Consider the following 26199-nt stretch of genomic DNA (forward strand, 5'->3'; position numbering starts at 1 on the left):
TTAAACTGCTGTATCTCTACATGAGGCTTAAATCTATTTGGGAAATTGAAGCTGGAGAAGAATGGTTGTTAAACAGTGAGTCCCACCAAGAATACATATACTAGTGGTCCAGGTCCTCAAGAGCTGCCTACTGCTTTTCAGCTGTTAGACTAAAAAAACAACAAAGTTCTAAATAATGAGACCTATTTATCTGAGATATCAGGTCTCTCTCTCTCACACTCACTCACTGTGTTGGAGTGTCACGGTTACCATCAGTTGAGATATACAAGATGCAGAGCAGAGCATTTGCCCTGAGGTGCCTTGACCTTGAAATTCACCCACATCATTTCCTCGGTCCAAAATAGCCCAAATTTGGAGACATTCAGGATACACAGATGAGCCCATCTATTTTTCCAATCTTTTTGCAAGGCTTGGGGTGCAATGAGGCCTGGTACATTTGGATAGTGTGGGCAGCTGTTTGACTTTGATTATTTTCTGGCTGGCAATTATTGGTTTTGAGGTCGGGAAGTGGCTGCTGATTTTACTATTTACTTATTGTTTGAGATACATAGCAAGGACACCTAGCGCTCTGGATGAACACTTATTTTGCACATAAATTGAAAGAGGAAAACAAAGTGGTCAGCAACAATACCCAATTCCAGTACATAACTATGATAATAGACTGTCAGATTTTCCACTTTCTGAACTCTACTCCATCAGTGTGGTTGCAGCTAATATATAATAATGCTATTTACTCATATAACATATCTGTATTAGGTTTATAGGGTTTCAGTAATGTATAAGGCAGCAACCCAACAACACAGCCTTTAAGAAGAGGGGGAGGGGAGAACAGTTGTGCATTTAGTTTGCTAATTAACAATAACGTCAACATACATTGGCACTAAGATTTTAATAAAAATTGGATTGTAGCTATTTCCTGAGGCTTACATGGTATCTGTAGCATTGCATCACAGCATGGGATATCGGAACAGAGTGGGACTGTTTACCCTGTCAATCAGTTGTCAATCCACACAGCTCTCTACAAATACCCCTTGTATTTGAAAGCTGTTTCACCAACTGCAGTAATTACATTTTTAAACACAATGATAGACACATTTTGCAAAACTAAATTAAAGCCACTAATATGCACAGAAAAAACTAATGTCATGGTTACACTTCTGCAACTGGAAGAGTTACAGGTTCAAAAGTAAGCTTCCAGTCACTTATTTAAACTGCATATGTTTACATTTAAAAAGTACCTCTTCCATTTGTAGAAGCCATTTATTAAAAACCTAATTGAGTGCTTAATTATTTTTTTAGTTTAACTGCAGAACTTTAAAGAAATCAAGTAATTTCACTTCCACCCCACCCATCCCCCACTCAACTCTTCCCAAAGGAAAAATACTCCAGACTTTCATGCCACAGAAACCCAAGGAAGGCCTTTTTCAGAGTAGCAGCCATGTTAGTCTGTATCCGCAAAAAGAAAAGGACTACTTGTGGCACCTTAGAGACTAACAAATTTATTTGAGCATAAACTTCTGTGAGCTACAGCTCACTTCACTGTAGCTCACGAAAGCTTATGCTCAAATAAATTGGTTAGTCTCTAAGGTGCCACAAGTCCTCCTTTTCTTTTTCCAAGGAAGACTGTGAACCTGGTTCTGCACCAAGGATTTAAGATTGAGGACAAAGGGAAGAAGGCCAGAGTCGCCTTCTCCTCCAAAGAGGACTGAGAAGACTAACATCTCAATGTAAAGGAGACTGCGTTTCTGATTAAACTGGTTACCAATGCAACAAGGTCATGCCAGAACCAGAAGACAGTAAAGAGAAAATGAGACCAAAAAAACATGGAACATTTCCCTTAAGAAACCAAAGGGGGGAAAAAAAGCTTTCATTTAGCCAAGCCTCTAGTATGGGTGATAACTAAAGGATGGAAAAAGAATGACTAAACAGGACTTCCCCCTGCCATTGACAAGTTTATGTAAGTGGAAAGTGTCACCACAAATTGTTGCCGCTGTGAATTTATCCATTAAATTGTTCTCCATCCCTTTGTATGCAAGCTTCTGCTTTATGGATTCCACCCAGCACAAAGTACCTCCAGATGCCCAGAAAATGCAAGAAGAATTTAAATCCAAATCTGCCATATTATCAATTTGACGGATTTTGTCACAAGCCATATCTAAAAGTCATGGAGGAAAATATGGGTTCCTCTAGTCCCTACTCAGAGTCCTATAACTTTGATTACAAGTTTGGCTGGCTAGCATTCCCTGAGGAAAGTCTGCACCAAAACTTGAGACTTAGCAGAACCTAAAACATCTGCAGAATCTGGCATATGAGAGAAAAAACTGTAGCAGCCCTGAGCAACTGTACTCTGGATGCATCTCTTTATGTAGCTAGAGGAACAGTCTCTTCACCATTCAGAATTATCCAGTAATGACTAATTAGAATATACACCCTTTTAAAGGGTTTTACGAGTATTGTATATCCTGCATAACACACACACACACCCCCGCCCCAGGAATTCTCCATTTTCAGCAACTAGAAAAAAAGAAGGTCAACTAACTTGTCAAAGATCACAAGAGGTGGCATCAGCATTCAGGAGTTTCTAGTCCAATCAATTATTCAGACCATGTAGTTCTGCGCACCAGTCGTGTGGTCTACAGCTCCTTCCAGGAAGGTTAATCTAGGTCATGACTTTAGGATATCATGTGTGGTCACACTGGGTAACATAAGCTGAGCTAGTGAAGGACCTACAGATGCAGAGAGAGCTACAAATCTGTGTCCAGCCTCAATGTCGAATCCCATTTATGTTCGTTACAAGAGTCCTGTCTATTCTCTGCCACAAGAGATTCTAGCAGTCCCCAAAAAGGCTCTGATCTCAGTAATACCAAACATCCTAGAAGTCAACCATGGCTTCTCCGTCCAAGGACAGCTTTTGTCAAGAGGTGAGAAAAAAGTAGGGTGAGGCGTTGCCTGACTGTGGGAAGGGTTCTGTCAGACAGATTTACTTGCATTTAAGAAATTAGAACATTTTCTTTGACTCTTCCATCCTGCCCAGAAAAATAAAAAAAATTAAAAAAAAACCAAAGATCACCCAGACCATCATTCATCAGGGATATCAAGCACTCATTCCCAGCATATTTTTATCAATGAATCAATCCATATAGTTCAGATTCAAAATGGAATCCCTAAGAGCAGAGTTGGCAATCTAAAGATGGAGATTCTTGCTTCAATCAGCATGAAAAGTTGAGTCACCCCCAGCCTCCAGGCACATCAGCAGTTTTCAAGACTGCTCAGGTTGGAGCATTCTTCTCTCCAGCTTCATATATTCCAAGGAGGGACCACCGTGATCATCTAGTCTGAACTCCTGTTTAGCACAGGCCATAAAAAACTTCTCCAACATAGTTAGAGAATATATTTTGGAAAAACATCCACTATTTAAAAATTAATCCACCATGACCTTTGGTAAACTGTTCCAATGTTATTTATTCTCATTGTTAAAAGGCTTACCCCCTATTTCCAGTCTGAATTTGTCTAGCTTCAGCTTCCAGCTATTGGATCATTTTGTACCTTTACCTGCTAGTCTGAAGAGCCCATTTTTAAATATTTATTCCCCATGTAGATACTTATATATTACAATCAAGTCACCTTTCAACCTTTTTGTTACACTAAATACATTGCGCTATTTGAGTCTTTCTAGAAGGCATGTTTTCTAAGCTATTAATCAATATTGTAGCTTTTCTCTGAACCATCTCCAAGTTATCAACATCCTTCTTGAATTGTGGGCACTAGAACTGGACACTAGTGCCAAATACAGAATTTAAATGTCTCTACATCTATTTGAGATTTCCTTATTTATGCATCTAAAGATCACAACAGCCCCTTTTGACCACAGCCTCACACTGGGAGCTCACTTTAAGCTAATTCTCCACAACCGCAAATTTCAGAAACACTGCTTCCCAGGAAAGAATCTCATCTTTTACGTAAGGCCTACATTCTTTGTTCCTAGATATATACACACATTTACAGTTAGCCATATTAAAAATGCACATTGTTTGCCTGCACTGTTTAACATGTAATCCAGATCACTCTGAAACATTGGACCTCTCCCGTTTCACTATTTACCATTCCCCCAGGTTTTGAATCATCTGCACACTTTATCCATAATGATTGTGTTTTCTTCCAGATCACTGATAAAAATGTTAAATAGCATAGGATCAAGAAACCTGTAGGATCCCACCAGAAACACACTGCTGGATGATTCTCCATTTACAATTATATATAGAGACCTATCCATTTAATGTTGTGCCATGTAAAGTTTATAAATTTCTAGTTTTGTGAATCAAAATGTCATGTGATGCCAAGTCAAACGTGTTATAAAAATCAAAGTATATGTCAACACTATTACTGTTATCAACCTAATTCATAATCTCAAAAAAAGGCAAGTTAGTTTGGCAGAATCTGTTTTCCATAAGCCCATGTAGATTGTCATTAATTACATTACCCTCCTTCAATTCTTTATTAATCAGGTCCTGTATCAGCCACTCCAATGTCAGACTGACAGGCCTATAATTTCCCAGGTCATCAAAACAAATTTACACAATATTAGCTCTTCTAGTTTTCTGGAACTTCCCTAGTGCTCCAGGGCTTATTAAAAAAAATCAACCTTCATGGTCCAACAAGCTCCCCAGCCAGCTCAACTCTTAGATGCAAATTATCTGGGCCTGCTGATTTAAAAATATCTAACTTCTGTTTACTATCTTTCAGAGATACTAGTGGGATGGAAAAAAAGTTATCACCATATGATCAGACTATATCATTTGTTTTTTCCCCAGGACAGAAATACTTTAACACTTCTGCCTTTCCTGCTTTATTATTGATAATTCTACCATTTCCATCTCGTAATGGACCAAGTACCATTGTCCGTATTTTTTGTTCTTAATATATTTTAAAAACTCCTTCTTATTGTCCTTAACTCTGCTGGCCATAGATTTCTGTGTGTCCCTTCCTTAATTTTCTAGTTCCTAATTTCGGAACTAATTCCTAATTTCCTAACTTCCTTTATTGTGGTGCTGCAGCTTTTGAGGCACCTAATAAGGTGTTACAATAATTCCCAGTCATCATTCACATTTTTCTGATTAAATTCCTCCTCCCAGCTGATTTGGCTCAGTTATTTTCTGCTTTGTGAAACCAGTCCTATTAAAAGCACCAAGTATGTATGTGAGAGAGAATATCAAGATCGATCTCAATATTGAGATAGAGATAGATATGTATAGATGACCAGTATATTATATATATATATATATATATATATATATATATATATATATATATATATATATATATATATATATATATTTTTTTACTAGTCATATACTGGTCATAAAAGTGCTGGTAGTGGCAACAGGAGTTCTAAAGGGGTCCAAATACAGGTATTTTACTATTTGGGCAGCTGGCTGAAGTCAGCCAGCTCCTCCACAAGACAGTTCACTCAACTTATATTCATTAACAAGGAGAAGAGCCTTCTAGTCCCATCTCAATGGCTCAGTCACCTGGTAAGATGCATTCACCTGGTGAGAGCAAAGATAGTACCGGTCCTTAAAAGGGGAACAAAGTGGAACAGGGGAATTATAGACCTGTCAGCCTAACTTTGATACCTGGAAAAATACTGAAATAAATTAATAAACCATCAATTTGTAAGCCCCTAGAGGGTAATAAAACTAATAGCCAACATGGATTCATAAAGAACAAATCATGTGAAACCAACCTAATAGCCTTCTATGATAGGGCTACTGACCTTGCAGATGTGGGGGGGAAGCAGCAGACTTGATTTATTTTAGTTTTACTAAGGCTTTTGACAGTGACATGTGACAAACTCATAAGCAAATGAGGGAAATGTGGTCAAGATGAAATTATAATAAAGTGGGTGCAGAACTAATTGAAAAAATGTTCTCAAAGAGTAGTTATCAAATATTTGTTGTCAAATTAGGTGGACACATCTAGTGGGATACCATAGGGATTTGTTCTAGTCCAGTATCATTCAGTATTTTCATTAATGACTTGCATAATGGAGTGGAGAGTATGTTTATAAGGTTTGTGGGTGGCATCAAGCTGGGAGAAGTTACAAGCACTTTCTAAAACAGGACTGGAGAATTGGTCTGAAGCAACAAAATGAAATGCAGTAGACAGTTCAAAGTACTATAATTAGGAAGGAAAAATCAAATGTACAAATATAAAATGGGGAATAACTGGATAGGCAGTAGTACTACTTATAGCCAAGCAAAAAACTGCAAAGGCTAATTTCCACCTTATTGATCTGAAAACTAGCCTCACAGGAGCCAAGCTCACTCCCTATAGACACTATAGTTTAAAACAGAACTATCAATTCACTTTCAAAACGAAGTGTACATGCTGAAAATTATCTTGAGGTTATAGCAGATCACAAAGTGAATATAAGTCAATGTGATGCAGTTGCAAAAACAGCAAATATTCTGGCGTGTATTAACTGGAGTGTTATATGTAAGCTGAGGGAGATAACTGTTCTGCTCTACTCAGCACTGCTATGTGCACAAGTTTGGGTGGCACACTTTAAGAAACATATGGACAAACTGGAGAGAGTTGAGAGAACGAAAAAGTGATAAAAGGTCTAGAAAACCTGACTTATGAGGAAAGGTTAAAAAACGGGGCATGTTTAGTCTTGAGGGGAAAAAAAACAGGGGGAGGGGGACCTGATTAATAGCCTTTAAATATGTTAAAGACTATTATAAAAGAAAACAGTGATCAATTGTTCTCCATGTTGGCTGAAGGTAGGACAAGTAGTAATGGATTTAATCTGCAGCAAGGGAGATTGAAGTTACATATCAGGAAAAGCTTTCAAACTGTAAGGATAGTTAAGTACTGGAATAGGCTACCAGGGAGCTTATGGAATCCCATCATTGGAGGTTTTTAAGAAGATGTCAGAGATGGTCTAGGTGTACTTGGTCCTGTCTCAGAGTGGGGGTGGGGAGGTGGACTAACTGACCTGTCAAGGTCCCTTCCTGCCCTATACTTCTGCGATCGTATGATTACACACCTTTCAGTGACCTATAAAGTGAAAGAACGGGGAAGAGTAAAACCTAGTTTTATCATACCACTGAGATTCTAACCATGTTGTCCTTTCAGTTTTCAGGACGATAGGTCTGATACTCTCACAGCTGAACCAATTCTACCGTTCAGATTTCATTCCAGGATCATGTACCACTTATTTGTGCCACATTTGAATCAGAAAAAGAAAAGGAGTACTTGTGGCACCTTAGAGACTAACACATTTATTTGAACATAAGCTTTCGTGAGCTACAGCTCACTTCATCAGATGCATTCAGTGAAAAATACAGTGGGGAGATTTATATACGTAAAGAACATGAAACAATGGGTGTTACCATACACCCTGTAACCAGAGTGATCACTTAAGGCGAGCTATTACCAGCAGTCTGTATGGTAACACCCATTGTTTCATGTTCTCTATGTATATAAATCTCCCCACTGTATTTTCCACTGAATGCATCCGATGAAGTGAGCTGTAGCTCACGAAAGCTTATGCTCAAATAAATGTGTTAGTCTCTAAGGTGCCACAAGTACTCCTTTTCTTTTTGCGAATACAGACTAACACGGCTGCTACTCTGAAACTAGTTGAATCAGAGACTTCATTTCCCTCCCCAAACAATAAGGGCAACTCACCTCTGGCAGAAGGATCCCTCCAGATAAGCAGTTGGCAGCAGCAAGCCTGCCAACTCTTTGTGGCCAATGCTCACCACAGATATTTGTACAAAAACGGTGGGAAGCCACCCTGGGCAGACCCAGATCTATCCAGGGAATCTAGTCCAGGAAAGAAGGTAGACAGCATATCAAAAGACTGGAGCCAAAGCAGTTCTTTACACTCTCTGGTTGTCACATATGCATTGCTGATTCATTAATCAAACAACTCAATAGTTGTTCATCTCAACAAACAGAGGCTAAAGGGATGACCTCAAACAGAAAACAGCACATGAAAGTAAGGACTCTCCTGCAATGAAGTATTTTCCCTTACCTTAATATCTGGTTTCTGAGAAGTTCCTATAAATTGATCTAAAAGACAGCCAGTTCTGCTACTTACAAGGATACAGACACTTGCTGTGGTAAAATATTAGTCAATTTTTTTAAAAAGTTTGACTAAGTTAGTATCCAGAGCTAAGGAAGTGCTGGCATCTGTATATGTTTTGACACCACCAAAACATATACAAGGTAGAGCCTTCCCTTGAGAATACATCTGAAATCTTAAGATTCATCTTTCTGCTTGTTGGTGCTGAAGAATAGCCTATTGTCCACAAGGCTCTACAGAAAATTTGCAACAGCTACTTACACTGGAGGGGGAAATCAGTATGTTAAGATTTTTATCGAAGAGGCTATGCACATATACAAGACTTTAAAATGCACATCCAGCCTATGGAAGTGGCTATGGGACATGCACCAAACTGATTTAATTTCTTTAAATAGTATCTCTCATCACTGTGATTGCAGTTCAAAAAGCCTTGCGTACAAGTCAGTCTAAGCTACAGTTTCTATTGACATGATAAAGAATGAAAGTTCATTCCCAAGTACAAAAGGAACAATCCACTTCCTTTCCACCACAATATCTACTGCATAGATAGTAACAAAACACTAGTATACCAGATTCAATTTAAGTCACATCCTAAGAATATGTTTCCATTTCCTAATTATCTTGTGGTTTTTTTTTTTAAAGTGTGCCACTTATTCATTTTTAATCTGCTTGGAAGTGACTAAATATTTGTTAGTGTTTCCACTATGGAACTATTTATCTTCATAGCCATGGTAATATATCCACATAAAGGCATCAAAGCTGCCAAATTCCTTCATTACAATTTGGCTTTTAGTGTGGAGACTGGGTTGTTGGCACTTGCATCTCACTAGACCTGTAACAGCAGACACTCATCATCATCAAGTCACTATCACATTTTCCCTTCATGGCACAGTGTATTTTAAGAAATTCCCATGTGTTCAAACACTAACTAGACTTTATTTCACAGTATCAATTATGCATAGAACTTCAGTGCAAATGGATATTTACATATTTTTCCTTCACAGTTCACACATTGTGAAGTCAATCTCTACAGCCTTCCATCTCTAATCTTCAACCAAAAAATCAAACTAATCATGCATGCTTCAAAACAAATCAGCCAAAACATTTGCAATCCATCATTCATAGAAACGTTAACAACTGGAGTTAATCTTATTTCCAAAACATTCAAAAAACCCACATATCTGGAGAGTTTTACCTAATGCAACACTACAGAATCATTAAAGCATTGCTGCTGAAGCTGCCCAAAACACAATGTAATATAGGATAAGACAAAATTATACCAATTATAATTTGATTTTTGGTTCTACAAGGTCTCCCTCCATTTGGTAAGAAACTAACCAAATTCAGAACATTCTCAAATCTTTTTTCTTTTAGCACACCCAGTTTAAACTGAAACATTTCCCAGGTTTGTTTTAATTATTCAGTTGAACAAAACACTTTTTACCGCGCACGCCTTTCTGCATGCAGTGTCTCCACTCACAACCAGCTTACACAAAAATAGGGATGATGGTTTTCCTCAGTTTGATTCAAAGGGGAAAGAGTTCCCAGGCAGACCTTGGCAAGCACATCAGCCCTGGGTCACCAAAATGAAGGTGGAAAACACACACGAGTTTCTGGTGAATACTAGAGCCCCCTTGCAGGGATAAAGCATTCAGTTTCTCAGTCATGTTTCTTCGTCTGGGTGGAGGGAAAATGAACAATGCCTTTTCCCCTCCAAGGGATCCTGCAACTACTAAAATACCCCTTCTATTTAAAATACCTGCCTTAGTGAGTCCAGGAAGGGATTATATTTCCTCTTTGTAGGCTGAGGCCTAAGCCTTCCACCTTTGAAGGGAGTTAGCCCTTCTCTGCCTGACTCAGTGTGGTAATCCCCACAGGGGAAAGATTCTACCAGAGCCTAGTATTTTAACTATACCCTCTGTAATAAGCCAGCAGATGGCACCTAAGGTCTTGGCTACACTTACATTTTATAGTGCTCTAACTTGCTGGCTCAGGGGTGTGACAAATTACCCCCCTGAGTGCAGTAAGCCAGAGCGCTTTAAAGGGCTAGTGTAAACAGGCTCCGAGTGCTGGGAGCCACGCTCACACTTGCCCTTCAAAGCGCTGCCACGGGAGCGCTCCATGACAGTGCTTTGAAGTTTCCAGTGTAGCCATGCCCTTAGTATGAGGAGCCAAGTTCTGGAGGATCAAAAGCCTAGGGGGCAAGAAGCCAAAAGATTACATGACAATGCAGAGGTGCCAGAGGGTGGGTGCACTATCTTGGCTGCTTGGGGGTAGGGAACAGAAGAGGGTATCAGTGGAAGTAAGGACTGCATTGCTCTGGGTGCATGTATGTGAGCCGGGGAATGGGACTACGGAGGACATTGCTAGACAGAATGCTGGTGAGAACTTTGGACTTGGGCTTGTGTGTGTCCCAAGGGAAGTTGAAGGCCAAGTTGCTGAGCAGCAACATACCCCAATGGGTCAGTAGTCCAGACTCAACAGCCACCAGAGGAGCAGGGCACCTCACCAGATGAGTGCATTGGCTTTATGTGCAACACCGGTGAGATTAGAGATCTCAGGGGCAGGGGGAAAGGATTGTGCTACTATATCAGTATTTATATTTGTTGCTGAAGTCCATCTCCTTGCTTATTTTTTTTAAAGCAAGCAGTCTCAGAACTCCTCTGCGTACAATTGGATTTTTGGTGTCAAGGGCTTCCAGACCCACTTAAGCAAAGGGGGGAGGGGTGGTCAGTGCCTGACCTAAAGAAGAATAAGTGGAGGCTCAGTCCTATAAACCCACAGCTTTTCATTTCTCTGTTCTGCATCTCAGATCTGTACAGTTTACACACAGGCGGATTGGACTTCGTTGATCAAAACGATTGTATTCAATGTAATATAGACCATAAACAACTGACTGGGAAGCCACCTTTTGTATTAGACAGCCAGCACGAAACATGCTTGTGAGAGTATAAGTAAAATGAATAAAGGAACAGTTTAAACACTGAAGACATTTAACAAAACAAGTTGATCTACAGCCAGAATCAGATTATGGTACCAAAAAAACAAAAAAAAACAAAAACCACACTTTACAGGTTCAGTTCTCAACCATCTAAGTACACAAAGAACTCTGCATGCCTGTGTAGTGGAGAATAGATCTTTTACAATTTCTTCAACTGTGCTTTTCTTCAAAATGAGAGTGTTCAAATCTAAGTACATAGCTCTCCAACCCATGACTGAGAGAAAGCAATTTTAATGGATATACATAATTATCTCACGTTTTCTCCTAGACAAATTCAATATGGAGGTGACAGACTTGAAAAATGTTTTTATTCAGAAAGTTTGTTACTGAAATGAAAGTGTCTCTTCACTGTTGTGCCTCAGAAATGTCATGTTATTTGACTGTACAGTAGAATTTTAATGTTAAAAATATTACCACTCAGATATTGAAAGCTGGGTCCAAACTTTTAAAAGTATACATGCATTTGTGTGCCAAGTTTCTGATGTGTACACATAAATCAGGTTTGCATGAATACAAAGGTATAGGGACATGCGAACCCCTGAGTTGGGTACCCATAAAAGTATCTATTTTAATATCTTCCATTGTTTGCTGTGTTGGTCTCACGATATTGGAGAAACAAGATGGGCAGGATCTCTCTCTTACCAAGAGAAGTTGTTCCAATAAAAAAAATTCTCACCCTGTTTTTCTAGCTATTTGAATAGTATTTTGTTTTAGGGCCTACATTTTTCAGCAGAACAGAAGACTGACTATGTTTCAGCACACTGACATGATTTCATGTCAACAAATGCTTTCTAAACTAAGAACTTTTCTATTAAGACATCTGGCAATTATTCTTTTGTGCTTTAGTCTATATTTGTTCAGAAGAAAGCACTTGAGAAAATGCTTACAAGCCATATAATATTTAAAGCTGTTTTCTGTCAGTCCTTAAAGTGGCTACATACTTAGTGCTGAATTCTTTTATGAAGAAAAAAGAAAACTGCATAAAGTGGAAGTGTCAGTATAAAGTCTCTCCTAGGTAAGCATGCAAAAATTTCTACTATGCTCAACTGGAGCGGCTTATACGACAGACTCCTCTATGTAAAACATTACCAAAACTCTGCTCTGATTTTGTGTACATGTGGTAGATATACATTGTGGTACAAGGTCAGAACTCAGCTAGCAGCATTGTTCTCCATTAGCTCTTCTCTCCAATGTTCTGGATAATATTTCCCACGCAACTTAAAGACATTTGTAAGGTCCAACGCTCAGAAAATTATTGCAAATGAATACCTGCCTGCTCTATTTGCCAAAAATTTCACTGTACTGTCAGGCATAAACACTATATAAATGAGTCAAATGTAAAAGCTGCCTTACTGAAAGGCCATTCTCCCTTCCAGTTATCTTCACAGATCACTTTATCATCAAGAGGACCTACACCAGTACAGGAGGTGGATGAGAGACCAATAATGGATTAAGTTTGTGGCATAAAAAGCTTTAGTGGAGAAGAGAGCATCTGAGAAATCCCAACCAGCAGAAATGTTCCTAGTGGTTGACAATCTGGTGAATCCACAATGTTTACGCTCACAGGTTATTTAATTCCTTGTTAGTACAAGATTTGCTTTAGGACAGTGTTTTATCCAGAGTGGATTTAAATGTACCAAATGGTGGTGTTTCCACCAGCTACCTTCCCCTTGGGAATTTATTCCACAAGCTAACAGAGCATTGTCAAGAAGTTTTTTCTATCATTCAGCCTAGTTCCCTTGTATTACTCCTAGTGTTACAACTCTGTTTATATATATTCTTCTCCAAACTTATTTTCTCCACTCCCCAGTTTTTGCCTAGTCAAGGTATGAATATATAACAATTTTAAATCCTTCAAAATTTCTACCCAATTATTTACTCTCAACTATCTCTAATCAGTAGATCTGATCTGGCTATGTGTGCAAACCAAAGCAGCATTAATCTAGTCTATACTACTTAGATATACCAGTATAGCTGTATTGGCAAAGCCTATACCAACAGAGCCCCCTCCCGCGAAGATTCAGTTTATGCTGGCAAAATAAGTTATTTTGTTGGTATCATTAAACCACCTCCCCGAATGACATACGATACCGGCAAAAGGACTCTTGCCAATATAGCAACATCTCCACACACTGCGGGGGGAAGGAAGGGGGAGGAGGAAGGGGAGAAGAGGGCATTTGCCAATATAATTATGGCAGCTAGGGGATAATTTTTTTCTATATACTTGCCTGATAGTTATGACGACAAAACTGTGTAGTGTAGACCTGGAGTAAGTCTTAGTATTATTGCTTGCTAGATTTTTCCCTCATCAAGTATTGGTCTGGATTTTGCCTCAAATGATTCATTCATTTCCCCAATTACTTATGCCTCAATTCAAGTATAGTTTTATCCTGGTTTCTGATGTAAGTCCCTTTATATATTTTCCTCTAGCCATGCTTCCCAGATAATTGTTTACAAACTTCATTAATGTGCTGTTTACATATTTGTGACCATTCTTTATAAACATAATTGATGAACACTGGACTCAATAAAAAGTCCTATGGTACCTCAACTCAACATTTTGCATAATCCTTTAACAGTTCTGGTTTTGGGCTTTGGTACAAATATTCATATCCCAGCAGATTTTAATTTAGCATAAGGTTTTAGAGAAAAGATGACAAGTGTAGTTGAATTTTGAGTCTGTTGGTTCTGTTCAATCTGGCTTTTGATCTTGGTATGGAACTGTAATTTTGCTAATACTGCTGAATAATTATCTTGCAGTTATGGATGGAGTAGCGTGCCCAAGTGATTGATAAATGGGGATGGTTTTGGATCCCAAAATGCTACTGGGATTCCCAGAGATATGTCCTTGTCCTGGGATTCTACCTCTGAAAAGGAGATTATTACTTCTGTGCAGACTGCCACGGTTATCCAGGCCTCTGACCGCTACAGTGGTTTACCTGTGTGCCAGAATAGATGCAACCTGCAATTGGCGCATCACGCAGCTGCCTGTTTTATTGATTGAATAAGTTGCACGAAGAAAACTTTTGTTTCTAGGTGAAATTTTAACTTGACACAGATCCTATGAAGCCACATGTGGTTTGAATCTTGGCTAAGACTTACCTCCCTCACTCAGTTGTCACTGCATTATGTGATAAGCACTCTAGTGTAGAATTTGCATCCCCTGTGGTCATCAGAGCTTGAGTCTGTTAACATACACTAACGGGCACAAAATAAAGCTCATCTTTTACAGAAATAATGGTTTTGTTGTTTGTTTCTTTCTGAGTAGGGTAGAGGGGATGGGAAAAGCCCAGGGATCTAATGATTTTACCAAGTGTTGATTTTTTTTTCCCCTCAAGAAGGTTTCCTTAAAAACAACAACCCTATTTTGTTTTGTGCCCAGATAGTTTTGCAATTGGCACTCATGAAATTTAGAGGATGAAATCTAATCCAGTATCCTGGCTTCTGACACAGGAAAAACTAGACAATTCAGAGAAACAACAATTCTTCCAGCCAATTGTTCAATGGATTTATCACTAGGGGAAAAGAGGTAGGGATCAGAAAGGAAGTCTTTCCCATTACTATGAACTAGCTAATTTTGCCTGGGACTGGATGACTCAGTGTTTTCCTTATTCATATAATTAACTTTTTTCAACTGTGCTAGTTCTCAACAAATTATTTCCCACATTCATTTTTAAAAGGAGAAAGTATTTCTTTTAAACTTTTTTTTTAATTAAAAAATGCTTGCTCATTCTTACATTATGGCACAGATTTAGCAGGAGCACCTATCACCTCTCGCTATACCAGCCATTATTCTGCCCATCTTTTATACTCTTTTCCCAAACAAGGGGCCTTATCAAACCCAATAGGATCAAGCCTTGAGAGTCTTGTAGCAGACCAATTACTGAACCCCCCTCCCCAAAAAAGTTACCCCACATCAACAGAAATGCTGCAGTGGGGAGGAAGAGTTCAAGTACATAACAAAGGCTTCTTCCAACAGTACAAATGCTCAGCCCAGCCATTATATATTTCCCCCTCCCACTCCAAAATGCCCCAGTATACTACCAAACTTGCAATACCCTTACTCAAGAGCACTTTTCAGGATCTAGCCAACAGTTACTCACTCACCATTGCATCTCTTATTTTAGCTATGTCCTTTGAGATCAAATACCACACATGCCATATTTACCTTTTTTTTGCAGGGGGTTGAGGCTTTATGACAAGAGTTTTTTTTTTTTTTAATTGCTACTGGTCACTTAGGTAATCTTCATCAACCTCCATACCAAGATTTGAATCCCATACAATTAAGGCTGGTCCCAACTAAAATCCATCCCATGTGTGGAAAGTTTAAATTATTTCCTCATGTGTGTTATTTAATTCATTAATTCAATACATTTGATATTTAACATGATTACACTGCAGAAAAACAAGTGATCAAGCTCTGTGCTGTGTAAGCCTCACTTTTATTCTGAGTCATTCCTTGGCTCATGTGCCAATATAACTGGAGTTCTATAATATTATACATAAATATTAATTATATCCATGTTTTACAGGCACTCAGGTGAAAAAAGTGGTCAAGTTCTCTGTATGAATTTTTGATGGATTACACTAAGTATTTTAGTTTTAATTGGCAAATATTTTAGAAAGATTCAGATACAGATTGTTACACTTTTTAATTAAATTTAAATATGTAAATTCAATGTATTCACAAGGAAGATCATGTTTTGATATATCATTTTATACTATTAGGATCTTATTCCCTGATAGCACGACAGAGTGCACCTGTTTGCAATAGCCTTCTGTGTAAGTTTTAACTCTTGTATATTTTGCATCATTTTTATTTGGAGGGAAAAATATAGTTAACATTTGTCAACAGAAGTCTAAGCTTCTCAAGTCCACATATATAGCTATGCATTCATAAAGGAGTCCATAACAAAACTTAACAGCTAGGCAGTTGGTGTGCTGAGAGCCCTCAGTCTTATCATGCCAACCAATGTTGTCTCATCATTCCCTTGTACTCCAGTCAGCCTGTCTAGATCCATCTGTTGTCTCTTGTTTTATACTAGAGCTTTGTCTACACTACAAGCTCTACAGTCACACAGCTGCAGCTATGCTGCTGTAGCACAGACGCCTGGTACAGCAGCCAGAAGGTTTTTTTTTCCCCCATTGCTGCAATAAATGTACCCCCTTGAGAGGCAGTAGCTAAGTCAGTAAGAACAAAGAGTCAACCTAGCAGTGTTTATACCAGGCTTAGGCTGGTTTAACTACATCTCTGAGAGTGTGAATTTATCACACACCTGAGTGACATAGCTACCTGAAACTTAGGTTGATGTATAGACCAGGCCTTAGATTGTAAGCTCTTCTGGACAGGGGCTGACTTTTTGTACAGCATCTAGCACAATGGGGTCTTAGTCCATGAGGACTGGTGCTCTGGGGCACTACAATAATATAAAGAGACGAGCATAAGCCCAGGAAAAAAAATAGCGGTTAGGTCACTGTTGGGAATGAAGCTATGACTTTATTAAACACATTTGTAAAGAATTAATATTTTCTACTATTTTAGAAAGATTGTTTAAACAAAGGAACAAAAAGGAAGGATGAGCTAGCCCAAAATACACTACACTAAAACTATAGCAATGTTCTCTGAGTCTAGTATAATTTCAGTTTTCACTATGTGTAAAGTGTCTTAAAAATACACCAGTTGAAAAGCAGCTGCTCTGTAACAGTACATTTCATCTAGGTTTAGCTCTAGGATGCAAAAAACATTATTCAAAATGCTTTCTAAATCTACATTATGGCAAAATGCATTAAGGAGCAAGAACAAATTAAGTCATTTGGACAGCCTTGATTTTTTAATATACTGGGGCATATGAAAGCTGCTATGTGCTGGCTAAAATGAATATACATTTTTGTGCTAATGTTATTTCTCTTGCCAATTTCCTGTAGTTCAACATATGGTAGCTACTACTATCAAAATAAAATACACTGTTTCAAACCCCTTTTTTCTACCTAGTCTTTTTAACTAGATAATATAAGTTGGGGAAAACTAAAGCTTTAAACAATTTTAACTTTTATGAAAGGCAAATTTACTAAATGCAGAATAGTAGAATTTTCTGCAAAAACACTGATATACATTGAATTTTTTTATAAAAAAATTCAAACTAGAAAAAACTTGTTTGAAGGCTAAGTATGTAATTGTAAAGAACCTTTAAAATAGATGCACTGCATTTAAAATGCTATATAAATCAACATTTAGGATGAAGGGTCAACAGGGGTTAAACTGTCTGTCTTTCTTGACTAAGTTCATACGTGTCTTTGCTTCTGCAAGTACAGCTATGAATCACAGTGTAACTTGAATATTAAAACCTCCAAGGAAACCATCAATAAGAGCTGCTAAGAATTTCACAAGTTTTTTTTTCTTTAGGTGTTAATTAAATGATCATTTAACACTGAAATGTAAACACAACATTTTCATCTACTGACAGCATAGCCTATTATAAATCCAGAGTAATAAGAGTCCTGGTGTTAATACTCTAAACCAAGTTCCCACAACACTCTAAGATGCCTTGTCATGTCTAAGGTTAAGTATCTAGACACAAAACAAAGATTGCGCCTACTCGACTTCCAGTTCAATTTTCCCATCGCCCAGTGACCTAGGTAACACTTTGAGCAAGAAAGAATAAATTTAATTTCTTCAGCATTTTGTGAGGATTAGGAACAATTGTTGGCCTGCAATGACTTTTTATCCTTGGATTCTTTTTCTTCCAGAGCATTCCCCCCGTTCTAAAAGAAAATTCTGATGGTTTAAGACACAGAACAAACAGAACTTTAAATTAGGCTTTTTTCAATCAATTGGAACTGTTGGAGGGGAAGCAATCAAGCTTTCTTTGGACTTTTCTCAGCTATTCAGTTAGTTACTTTGAGCTTTAATCTTCTACCAGCAGAAGAAACCTACCATCATGGGGTGAAGCTCAAATATTTTTTCATTTTCCCCCTGGCCTGATTTATTCCTCTTTTATTCTCACTTTAATCAAGATGGCATGGCTACACTTCGATGTCCACCTAGTGCAAGCTGAGAGTTACAGATGTCCTCTTCATAAAACATTTCACACCATGGGTCTGTACCATATAATAATGGTATTTCCTCTGACATGCCTTTTTACTTTTCATTACTTCCTTCACTGAGATTCAGTTTCCTACTTAACTGCTGCCTGAAAGGTTTTCTATAACCTGGTTTAGTAAATCTTTCAAGGTAACCCTGCAGAAACAACCCAGTGACTGAATCTGCCATTAGATTTTCTATAGCTGAGGTGGCCCAAGAAGAACTGCAATGCACTGCTCTAAATTGTATTCAACTACTTTTCTCTTTTAATCTGCCAATATTCAGATTCTGCTGTGACAGCAACCTTCCCATCACACAATTTCCACCACACCCACACAGTCTTTCTAGTAGATAAGATAATTAGGACAGTTTTTAAGTAAAACTCCCCACTGATTTAGTACAATTTAAAATAAAGCAATACAAAATTTGCTATGACTAATAATTGCTAAGTAGATCTAAATGTAACTTATCTTTTCAATAGGCATATTTAAATGCTAATATCAAATACTAAAAGAAATTTAAAATATCAGAAGCATTTATGTTGAAGCCAGGAGAGTGGCCTTAAGCCATATTTTTGTTTGCTTGCCATTTTTAAACATGGTTTTCAAATTAAGGTTAGAGAATAGCCTTAAGCCATAGTTTTGTTTGCTTGCTGTTTTTAATGTGGTTTTCAAATTAAGGTAAAGCATGACTATAAACTGTATTGGAATGTCTGCCATAATGAAAATCAACATTTATAAGTGTCCCTATAGACGCTTGTCTGCTGAAAATGTAGACTACTCATTCAGATAATAAGGATTTAATGGATTTGTCCATTACCAGAGGTTAGTTTACAGCCCCAACAGTCTACCCACCTTGCTGTTTCATCCCACTAGAAAAGGAAGTATTACGTGCATAAAAATGTAAACTTACGTTTTTATAACTAGAGAATGTAAGGGGCAAATTTAAAAAGCAACTTAAGTCACTTCCCCAATTACCTCAAGCTAAAATTCTGAAAACCCAACATGGCAGTTGGGCAAACTATATTTCACAAGTGAAAGAAAATATTTGCTTCAAGATGAAAAGTGCAAAAGCATTGACCAACATTTTAACTTCACAAGTCTATGTTCAGCTGTGAAGTAACTGATTTCTTAATATTTAGTTCCATATTTTTTCACCTATCATTTCTTGTAAGTAACCATGTTATGCTAGGTGCTGTACAAACAAGAACATTCACTCAAAGGGCAGAGAAAGGGATGCAATATACAAGTAAAGCAAAACCACTGCTCATGTTCTGAAAATGAGCTGTACTTTATTTTTTAATAAAGATATCTTAGACTACACTGAGCACACTTAAAAGTTCATTCTGATTTTAGAGCTATTACCATTTTCTGTTTTAACCCCTATACTTAAAATTGGGAATATTACCGGAGTCGGAATGAACCTTTAAAGTACACCCACAATATACTCAAATTCCCCCACAACCTTGCCATAAACAGATGGGCAAAAAATACACAGCAGTGTGAATAACTTTCTCCCCATTAGGGCACAGTTTTGTAACAAGTGCTCCGGTAAGCTTCTTGCTTTCACACTTTTGAAAGACTAGAGCAAACTCAAGAAAGAATGTACTGAACAAGCTTTTTGTAGTACTTCCAACATCCCTAGAAATTTAAGAGTCCTGTCCTGCAATCCCTTACTCATGAACTTAGTCCTGCAACCAGGCCCTAATGTCCTATCTTTTTTGATCGCTGCTTTTTAAGGGGTGACTGATTCTTGAATGTCAAAGCCCTGTAGAAGTAGAATCAGAGTTCCAAGCTGAACTAAGCATTGGGGCAAGAAGAGAAATATACATACAAGACAATTTATTTCCCATTTCTAGTCTGAAGTATAGGGTGGGCAGTGGAGGAACAACACTGGTCTTGGCAATCTTTTAAAAAAGGCTGCCTTCTGATTCTTCCATCCCACAAACAAGTGCTAAAATAGAAGTATCAAAAGCTGACAGTTGACCTTAAGTTGCTACTGCATGGCAAGGTAATTATATTTTGGAGAATGCACACGTCAATTACGGAATTCCCTACAAACTGGCTATGTACATTAATAGACTTTATTGCTTGAAACATGCCTATTTCCAATACCCATCAACGTTGATATTGGTAATTACTCATTTTGGTAGCGGTGGGTCAGTATTACAAAAATAACCTTTGTGAGTTTTAGTTAGCAGTGGGTCTACAAGCATAGTCAGCCCAACTCATTTTTAGGTCTGCATTCTAATTACAAGACCTTAATATACTATGGTCAGTGACTTGATTTAGCACAGAGTTATGATAATTGTGTTCTTCCACTGCCAGAAAAAGGAAGACAATCCTCTTACTGTACTGTTACTCTAGGCAGATGTAATTTACAAAGTATTCATTTAAAATAAATCACAAGATTGCCTATCTACAAATGACCATAAATGTGTATAAAATTTCAGTTTTATCAGTTTTAGTTGTTTATTTCAAATGCTTTGCAAAATAAATATTTAGCGAAGAAAATTAGTCTTCGCTGTGGTTTATAATAATTTAAAGAACTGAAATCATTGGACTATTAGTGCCAATTCTTATCTAACTTTTATTTATAAAAGCATTTATATTTGAAGTGATTTAAACATGGAGGGGGGAGGAGAGGAAGAAAAACCCCAAGATTCTAGCTTTCCAAATCGTTCAGGTTTAAAAAGCTAAAAATCACAACATTAGCATTATGGAAGCATAAAGATTTATTTGTTTCCATTTACCTTCAAAAACAGAAGATTGAAGTAAATTTTGAAGGAATTTATTAGCATTTCTCAGTTGCTTAAATGCATAGGAACAAGCCATAAAAACTAAAGTGATCTCACTAATGCTTGAGAAAGCACTTGTGCCAATTAGAAGAACATAAACTAAACTTGGATTTCAGATAGGTAAAGGTTATAATATTGTATCATTTTCGGATATCAATACCCCTCTTTGAAACGGATTGTTGCACGTGCACCACACTTGTACTGAAAGGTATAATCCTTACTAAAAGTATTACAGCATATACATAACAGCTGAAACCTGCCAATTACTGCTTTTGTTCAGTAGCAACTCATCTAACAAGCTACTTCAAAGAAGAGAACCATTCAATAATATTTCCTACTACAATTGGGAATGCGTTCTTTTTGTACATTGGATTTTTAAACTCCAAACCACCTGTTTCCACTTGGAATACAAGTAGTCAGAAGCTTTAGTATAATGAGGCTTGGCATCTCCAGGAGTTTTCATGACAGAATTCTCTTTGCTTTGTCAAAGGGGATTATTAGATGATTATAGATAAAACCTTTTATCTACCAAATTATTAATAAATCCTTGCTTTGAATATTTAGAAGGAATACAGGCAGAACTGTGCATTTAAGTACGCTATACAATTATACTAGTGGTAATGAAACAGAACAGCTTAAAAAAAACATTGAAAATTGAAAAGTTTTTCTTCCAGCTCCTTAAAAGCACTATCTTTTTCATTCTCACCTCTGATTGGTTCTACTTTTAAAATAGAAAACAAAGCATGTTAACTTGTGACAGCTAAAGAGGTACCAACTTCAATGATGCTAAAAGTAGGTGCTCTCACAGCAGTTACAAAAAGAGATATGACAGCAATCTGAAGAACTTTCATCCTCTTTGCGTCAAACATCTTCGGTGTTCCCAGCAAAGGAAATCAGCGGTAGCTATCATGGCAGCTCACTAGATGAGTAATGATGTCGATCTGACCAGACAACGGTAACCGTAGCAACTGTAACCTGCAATTCCTGCATAACATTGTTGGATTTATTGTGGCAGGGGCCAAGGAGGCCAAGAGTAAAATGAAGCAGAGAACTATGGTGTCTGACACATCTAGTACCACACACTTTAATCATAGCTGGCAGAAATTAATTCAGGAGGAATTTTTTTGCAAGGGCTCCCCATGCAGTTTTCTGCTTTTATGCTTAGCTACAAGGATCTTAAACCACTAAGCGGACATCACTAAACTAGGTGTTTCTTATAGTCAGATTACACCAAGACCTTTTCCTTTAAATATGTGAAATGTCTTATTCCACATATACTTCTTTTTAAGTATGCTAATGGTAAAAATGAAAGGTGTATAGTGGACCAAAAGTCTTGGTACCTAGATTAAGTTTAAATTATCCCCGCCAAAGGTTGTTTAAATTGAGCTATAATGACTGAACAAATATTTCTGAAACGTCAGCTCAAGCATGAAGCACTCCCTCATCCCAACTTCTAAATTGTTGAAATCAAAATGTACAGGTTTTGTGCACAGAAGTCTATCATGTTCATGCTACCACCTAAAAAGGTATCTTTTAAAAGCCAAACTCTCAAAGAGCTTGGGACATGGCTCTTGGTATCCTGCAGCAAATGGCAATGCAATGAACTGTGATCTAACAAGCCAAATTAAGTAGTCAAATACTATTTGCCTCATATAAACCCACTAGTCCGTAATAGTTCTTTATTTTAAAGATACTATTGCTGACACTAGACAAGTCAGTGTCAGTAGCAATATGGGTTGTTGGAAACAATGCAGGCTGTTCTTGCGATGAAAAATGCTTTTTGAACAATGGCTTCATACAAAAAAGTTTAAATATTATCCAACAGGACCCTCACTAATGGTATCTATACACTACTATTTTGTCAAAATCCTTATTCTACAAGAAAAGAATTTTCAAGCTCTTCTTGAAAAATCAAGTAACTAAGAAATTATACAAAATTATTCTCAATATACCCACAAGTTTTTATAATTATCTTTAAAAAACCATTAGTACGGCCCAAATGGAGTTTTTATGCCAAGCCATCTTTCCAGTTCAATTCTAAATAGGTTAAAATAGTTTAAGCCATACTGTAAAGTAAAATATTTCCTAGCTTTAGGAGTTTTCTTGTAAGATTATTTTCCCCCAGCATTAGCTATCTGAAAAATACAAACTAGATTTCCAAAATAGAGAATATTCAGGCAGACAAAATTATGTACTGTCTCTTTTAAATTCTCAACCTATCACTTTCCTTTACTTACACTTCCCATCTGTCAACAAGTGCTTGTAATTTTATTACACTGTCCTGTAGTTTATGCAGAGTTGGTATTATTTTACAGAGTTCTGTTAATGGACTGGATAAATGGTAATGCTATTTAAACTAGTCTCCTACTCCAACAAACACAGCTGCAACTGTACTACTATTTCTGAGCAAACATCTTGACCTGAACATGCAGTGCTCTCTCAACCCGTCCAAAGAGAAATTGGAGCAGACAGCAAAGGGAAAGCATAACCGGCCGCTGGCGGCAACCAACCATGTCTAATCATAATTCATATACAGTGTACCCTCGCTCTTTTATATTGCATTTAGGCTACACAACAAGCATATGTGCTTCTTCACCTGGCATCTCATTTACAGCCAAGGGCCAAATGGTAATTATCATTCACAGAAGCTGAACAGCATACTGAGAAACATACAGTACACACACTAGCATGTTAAGGCTTTTTTTAAAAAAATTGGGAAAATTAAATATGTAACACTTTTTGGTATATAAGTGTCCATGTATAGACAACTTTGATTCTCCTTTTTTCAAAGAGACTATAGCTCTGTATGTATAAGTTTATGTAGGAGTTCCTACATATACACACGAAGTTTAAACAAAAACAAAACAAAAAAATATACACAACTCATTCCTGGCATGGTGGACAAGCTATATAAAATCCAAAGCCTCCTGATCATGAACCACCAACATACATCATTCCCAAACAAATGCCTACTTTTGCTGTTCTGACTTAATTAAGCATACAGCTAAACTATATATTTCAGTACAGTTAGTGTATTTTTAAAACATGCATATGTTATAACCAGACATTCACTTTCATGGTCTGATCAACAATAACCCTGGGGCAGAAGAAATTTAATACTGTTAAGCCAACCATCTCTTACTTTCCACCAGATTTAACCATGTGTATGTGTGTCCTATATCCAATATATTTTTTTAAACTTATTCTATCAAGTTTATTCAAATTTGAGTATGCCTTAAAATGTACATCCATTTTAATCTGTAAATTATCTCATTGCTTTTTTAAATGGAATAAGATTGAACAAACACTAACCTAAAAGTGGAATAAATAGAACATCCTTACCTCTTACCCTTCCTGATATGGAAGTACAAAATTTCAGGTTTAATGTTTCCATGTTTGCTCGGGATTTTTTTTTTAAATGGTTGAATTACTAACTTGTAATATATACTGCACACACTGTAATATTTGAGAGGTGTGTACTTAATTTTGTTAGATAAAGGAAGGAATTTGCCAGAGCAGAACCCCTTAGTATACTGCTGTCTAGTAATCCAAGTGTTTTATTTACAGAAAAACCTTTTGATTCAAAAACTTACATCAAAAGCAAAGGCAGATAGTAGGCAAGTATATGATAATAATATGCATGTGGTACAATTTAGCCATTTTAAGACTCTTATTTCATATATTAGAAAGGAAGCCGAATGAATCATTTAAGGAAATTAGAACAGAAGTCAACTTCCAAAAGTGAAACCTTCATTATGAAAATTTACCTGAACAACTTCAGCTTCAAGAATATTGTGAACTGGAGTGAATTTGATCAGATAGGATAGCTATCTTCCCTCATTTTCCAACCACACAAGAGAATAATCAGGAAAATATATCCTCCTGACTATTGATTGCTTACTGAGGAATTGAATAGGCTAGTTTGTCAAACTATTTTGTCCATTTAACCTATAACAATTCCAGCAGAACAGTCTCATGCTAAGCCTACAATGAAATATCAAAAATGTGTCTTTGAAACAAGCTTCAAATTATGTGCTATGTTTTCAGAGCTTGCTGTTAAAGTGTCATGCTGTGTTCTCTTCTGTCCTACATACTATGTATAAAGCAATTAAAGTTACCTTGAAATTTTATTAAAATAAATCAGTAGAGACTGCTTTGAGTTAGATAAATAACTTAAGTCTACTTGACATTCATACTGTAAAGAAAAACTAGATTCCAGAACATCATTGGCTGAAACATTCCAATTTAAATTAATAACCACACAATAGAATCAAAAGCAACACTAATAGCAGCTTTATAAAGTGCAGTGTAACTAAAAAGGTTAACATTTTGTACTTTTCATTTTAGTAATCTGTCAAAACAGTAGGTTACCAGTGTAGCAATGTAAGATGTGGTAGCAATGTAACAGGTATGTAAGATGGCAACACAGATATACTGTAGTAAAAGGACTGGTTTTTAGTCCAAGACATGCCTTATATAAATACAGAACAATATTCCAGAAACAAAATTATGAACAGCCTTTGTGTAATATCACTGGGCCAATACTTCTAAAGCCATTACTTTTGGCTTTTTTGTGCTTTGTTGAAAGACAAAAAGAAAAAATTAGGGAAAAACCAGCCTATTCTTCCACCAAAAGCTCATTTAAATTTTTAGACGGGGGGTTGAGAGAGAGAGATCAGAGTTTGTGTATCGGAGACAGAAAATGAAAACACACACTGCAGTTGACAACTGAGAGTAATCAAAGAAAATACTAAATTGAAATAACTTACATTGTTCTTGACAAGGTAAAAAAAGCAGCACACTTCAGAAAAGGACAGATAAGATACCACCTATACACACCCACCACTCAGATAAATATAAAAGTAAAGTACATTATGTAGGACTTGCAAGGTTTCCAAAATTAATAATGCATTTTGACTACTTACAGCCTGTATAGTTTTGGAGTCCCCAGAAACAGCAACTCAGAAAGCAGCTGAAGATTGTTTCTGTTTAGACGCCTTTTGAGAGAAAGAAAATAAAAAGTTAGGTTACAACTAAGACAACAGCAATCAAATGCAAATGTTTTGTACCAACATGCCTATGCTATAACAAACTGAAGACAAAGCACAGAAGAGGTAGGCAATTCTTGGTCCGCTAGTGGAGACATGGTCCAGCAGTAACTTTTACTCAACTTTTACCAGAAAATGTAATCAGCCCATGGTACCTTGCCTTTCATTTTATGAAAGACT

At 37.1% G+C, this 26199-nt stretch overlaps 1 protein-coding gene across 7 annotated transcripts in view; it reads right to left on the bottom strand.

Annotated features, from left to right (window-relative positions):
- The window catches only part of SLIT2 (slit guidance ligand 2), a 419356-nt gene that overhangs the window by 371549 nt on the left and 21608 nt on the right, over window positions 1-26199 (bottom strand). For all 7 annotated transcript variants that reach the window (XM_074951617.1, XM_074951610.1, XM_074951615.1 and 4 more), the window contains exon 4: window positions 25897-25968. In XM_074951617.1, the coding sequence (XP_074807718.1) occupies window positions 25897-25968 (72 nt within the window). The remainder of the gene's footprint in view (window positions 1-25896; window positions 25969-26199) is intronic.

This window comes from Natator depressus, chromosome 4 (assembly GCF_965152275.1).
Source record: "Natator depressus isolate rNatDep1 chromosome 4, rNatDep2.hap1, whole genome shotgun sequence".
Lineage (NCBI taxonomy): Eukaryota > Metazoa > Chordata > Testudines > Cheloniidae > Natator > Natator depressus.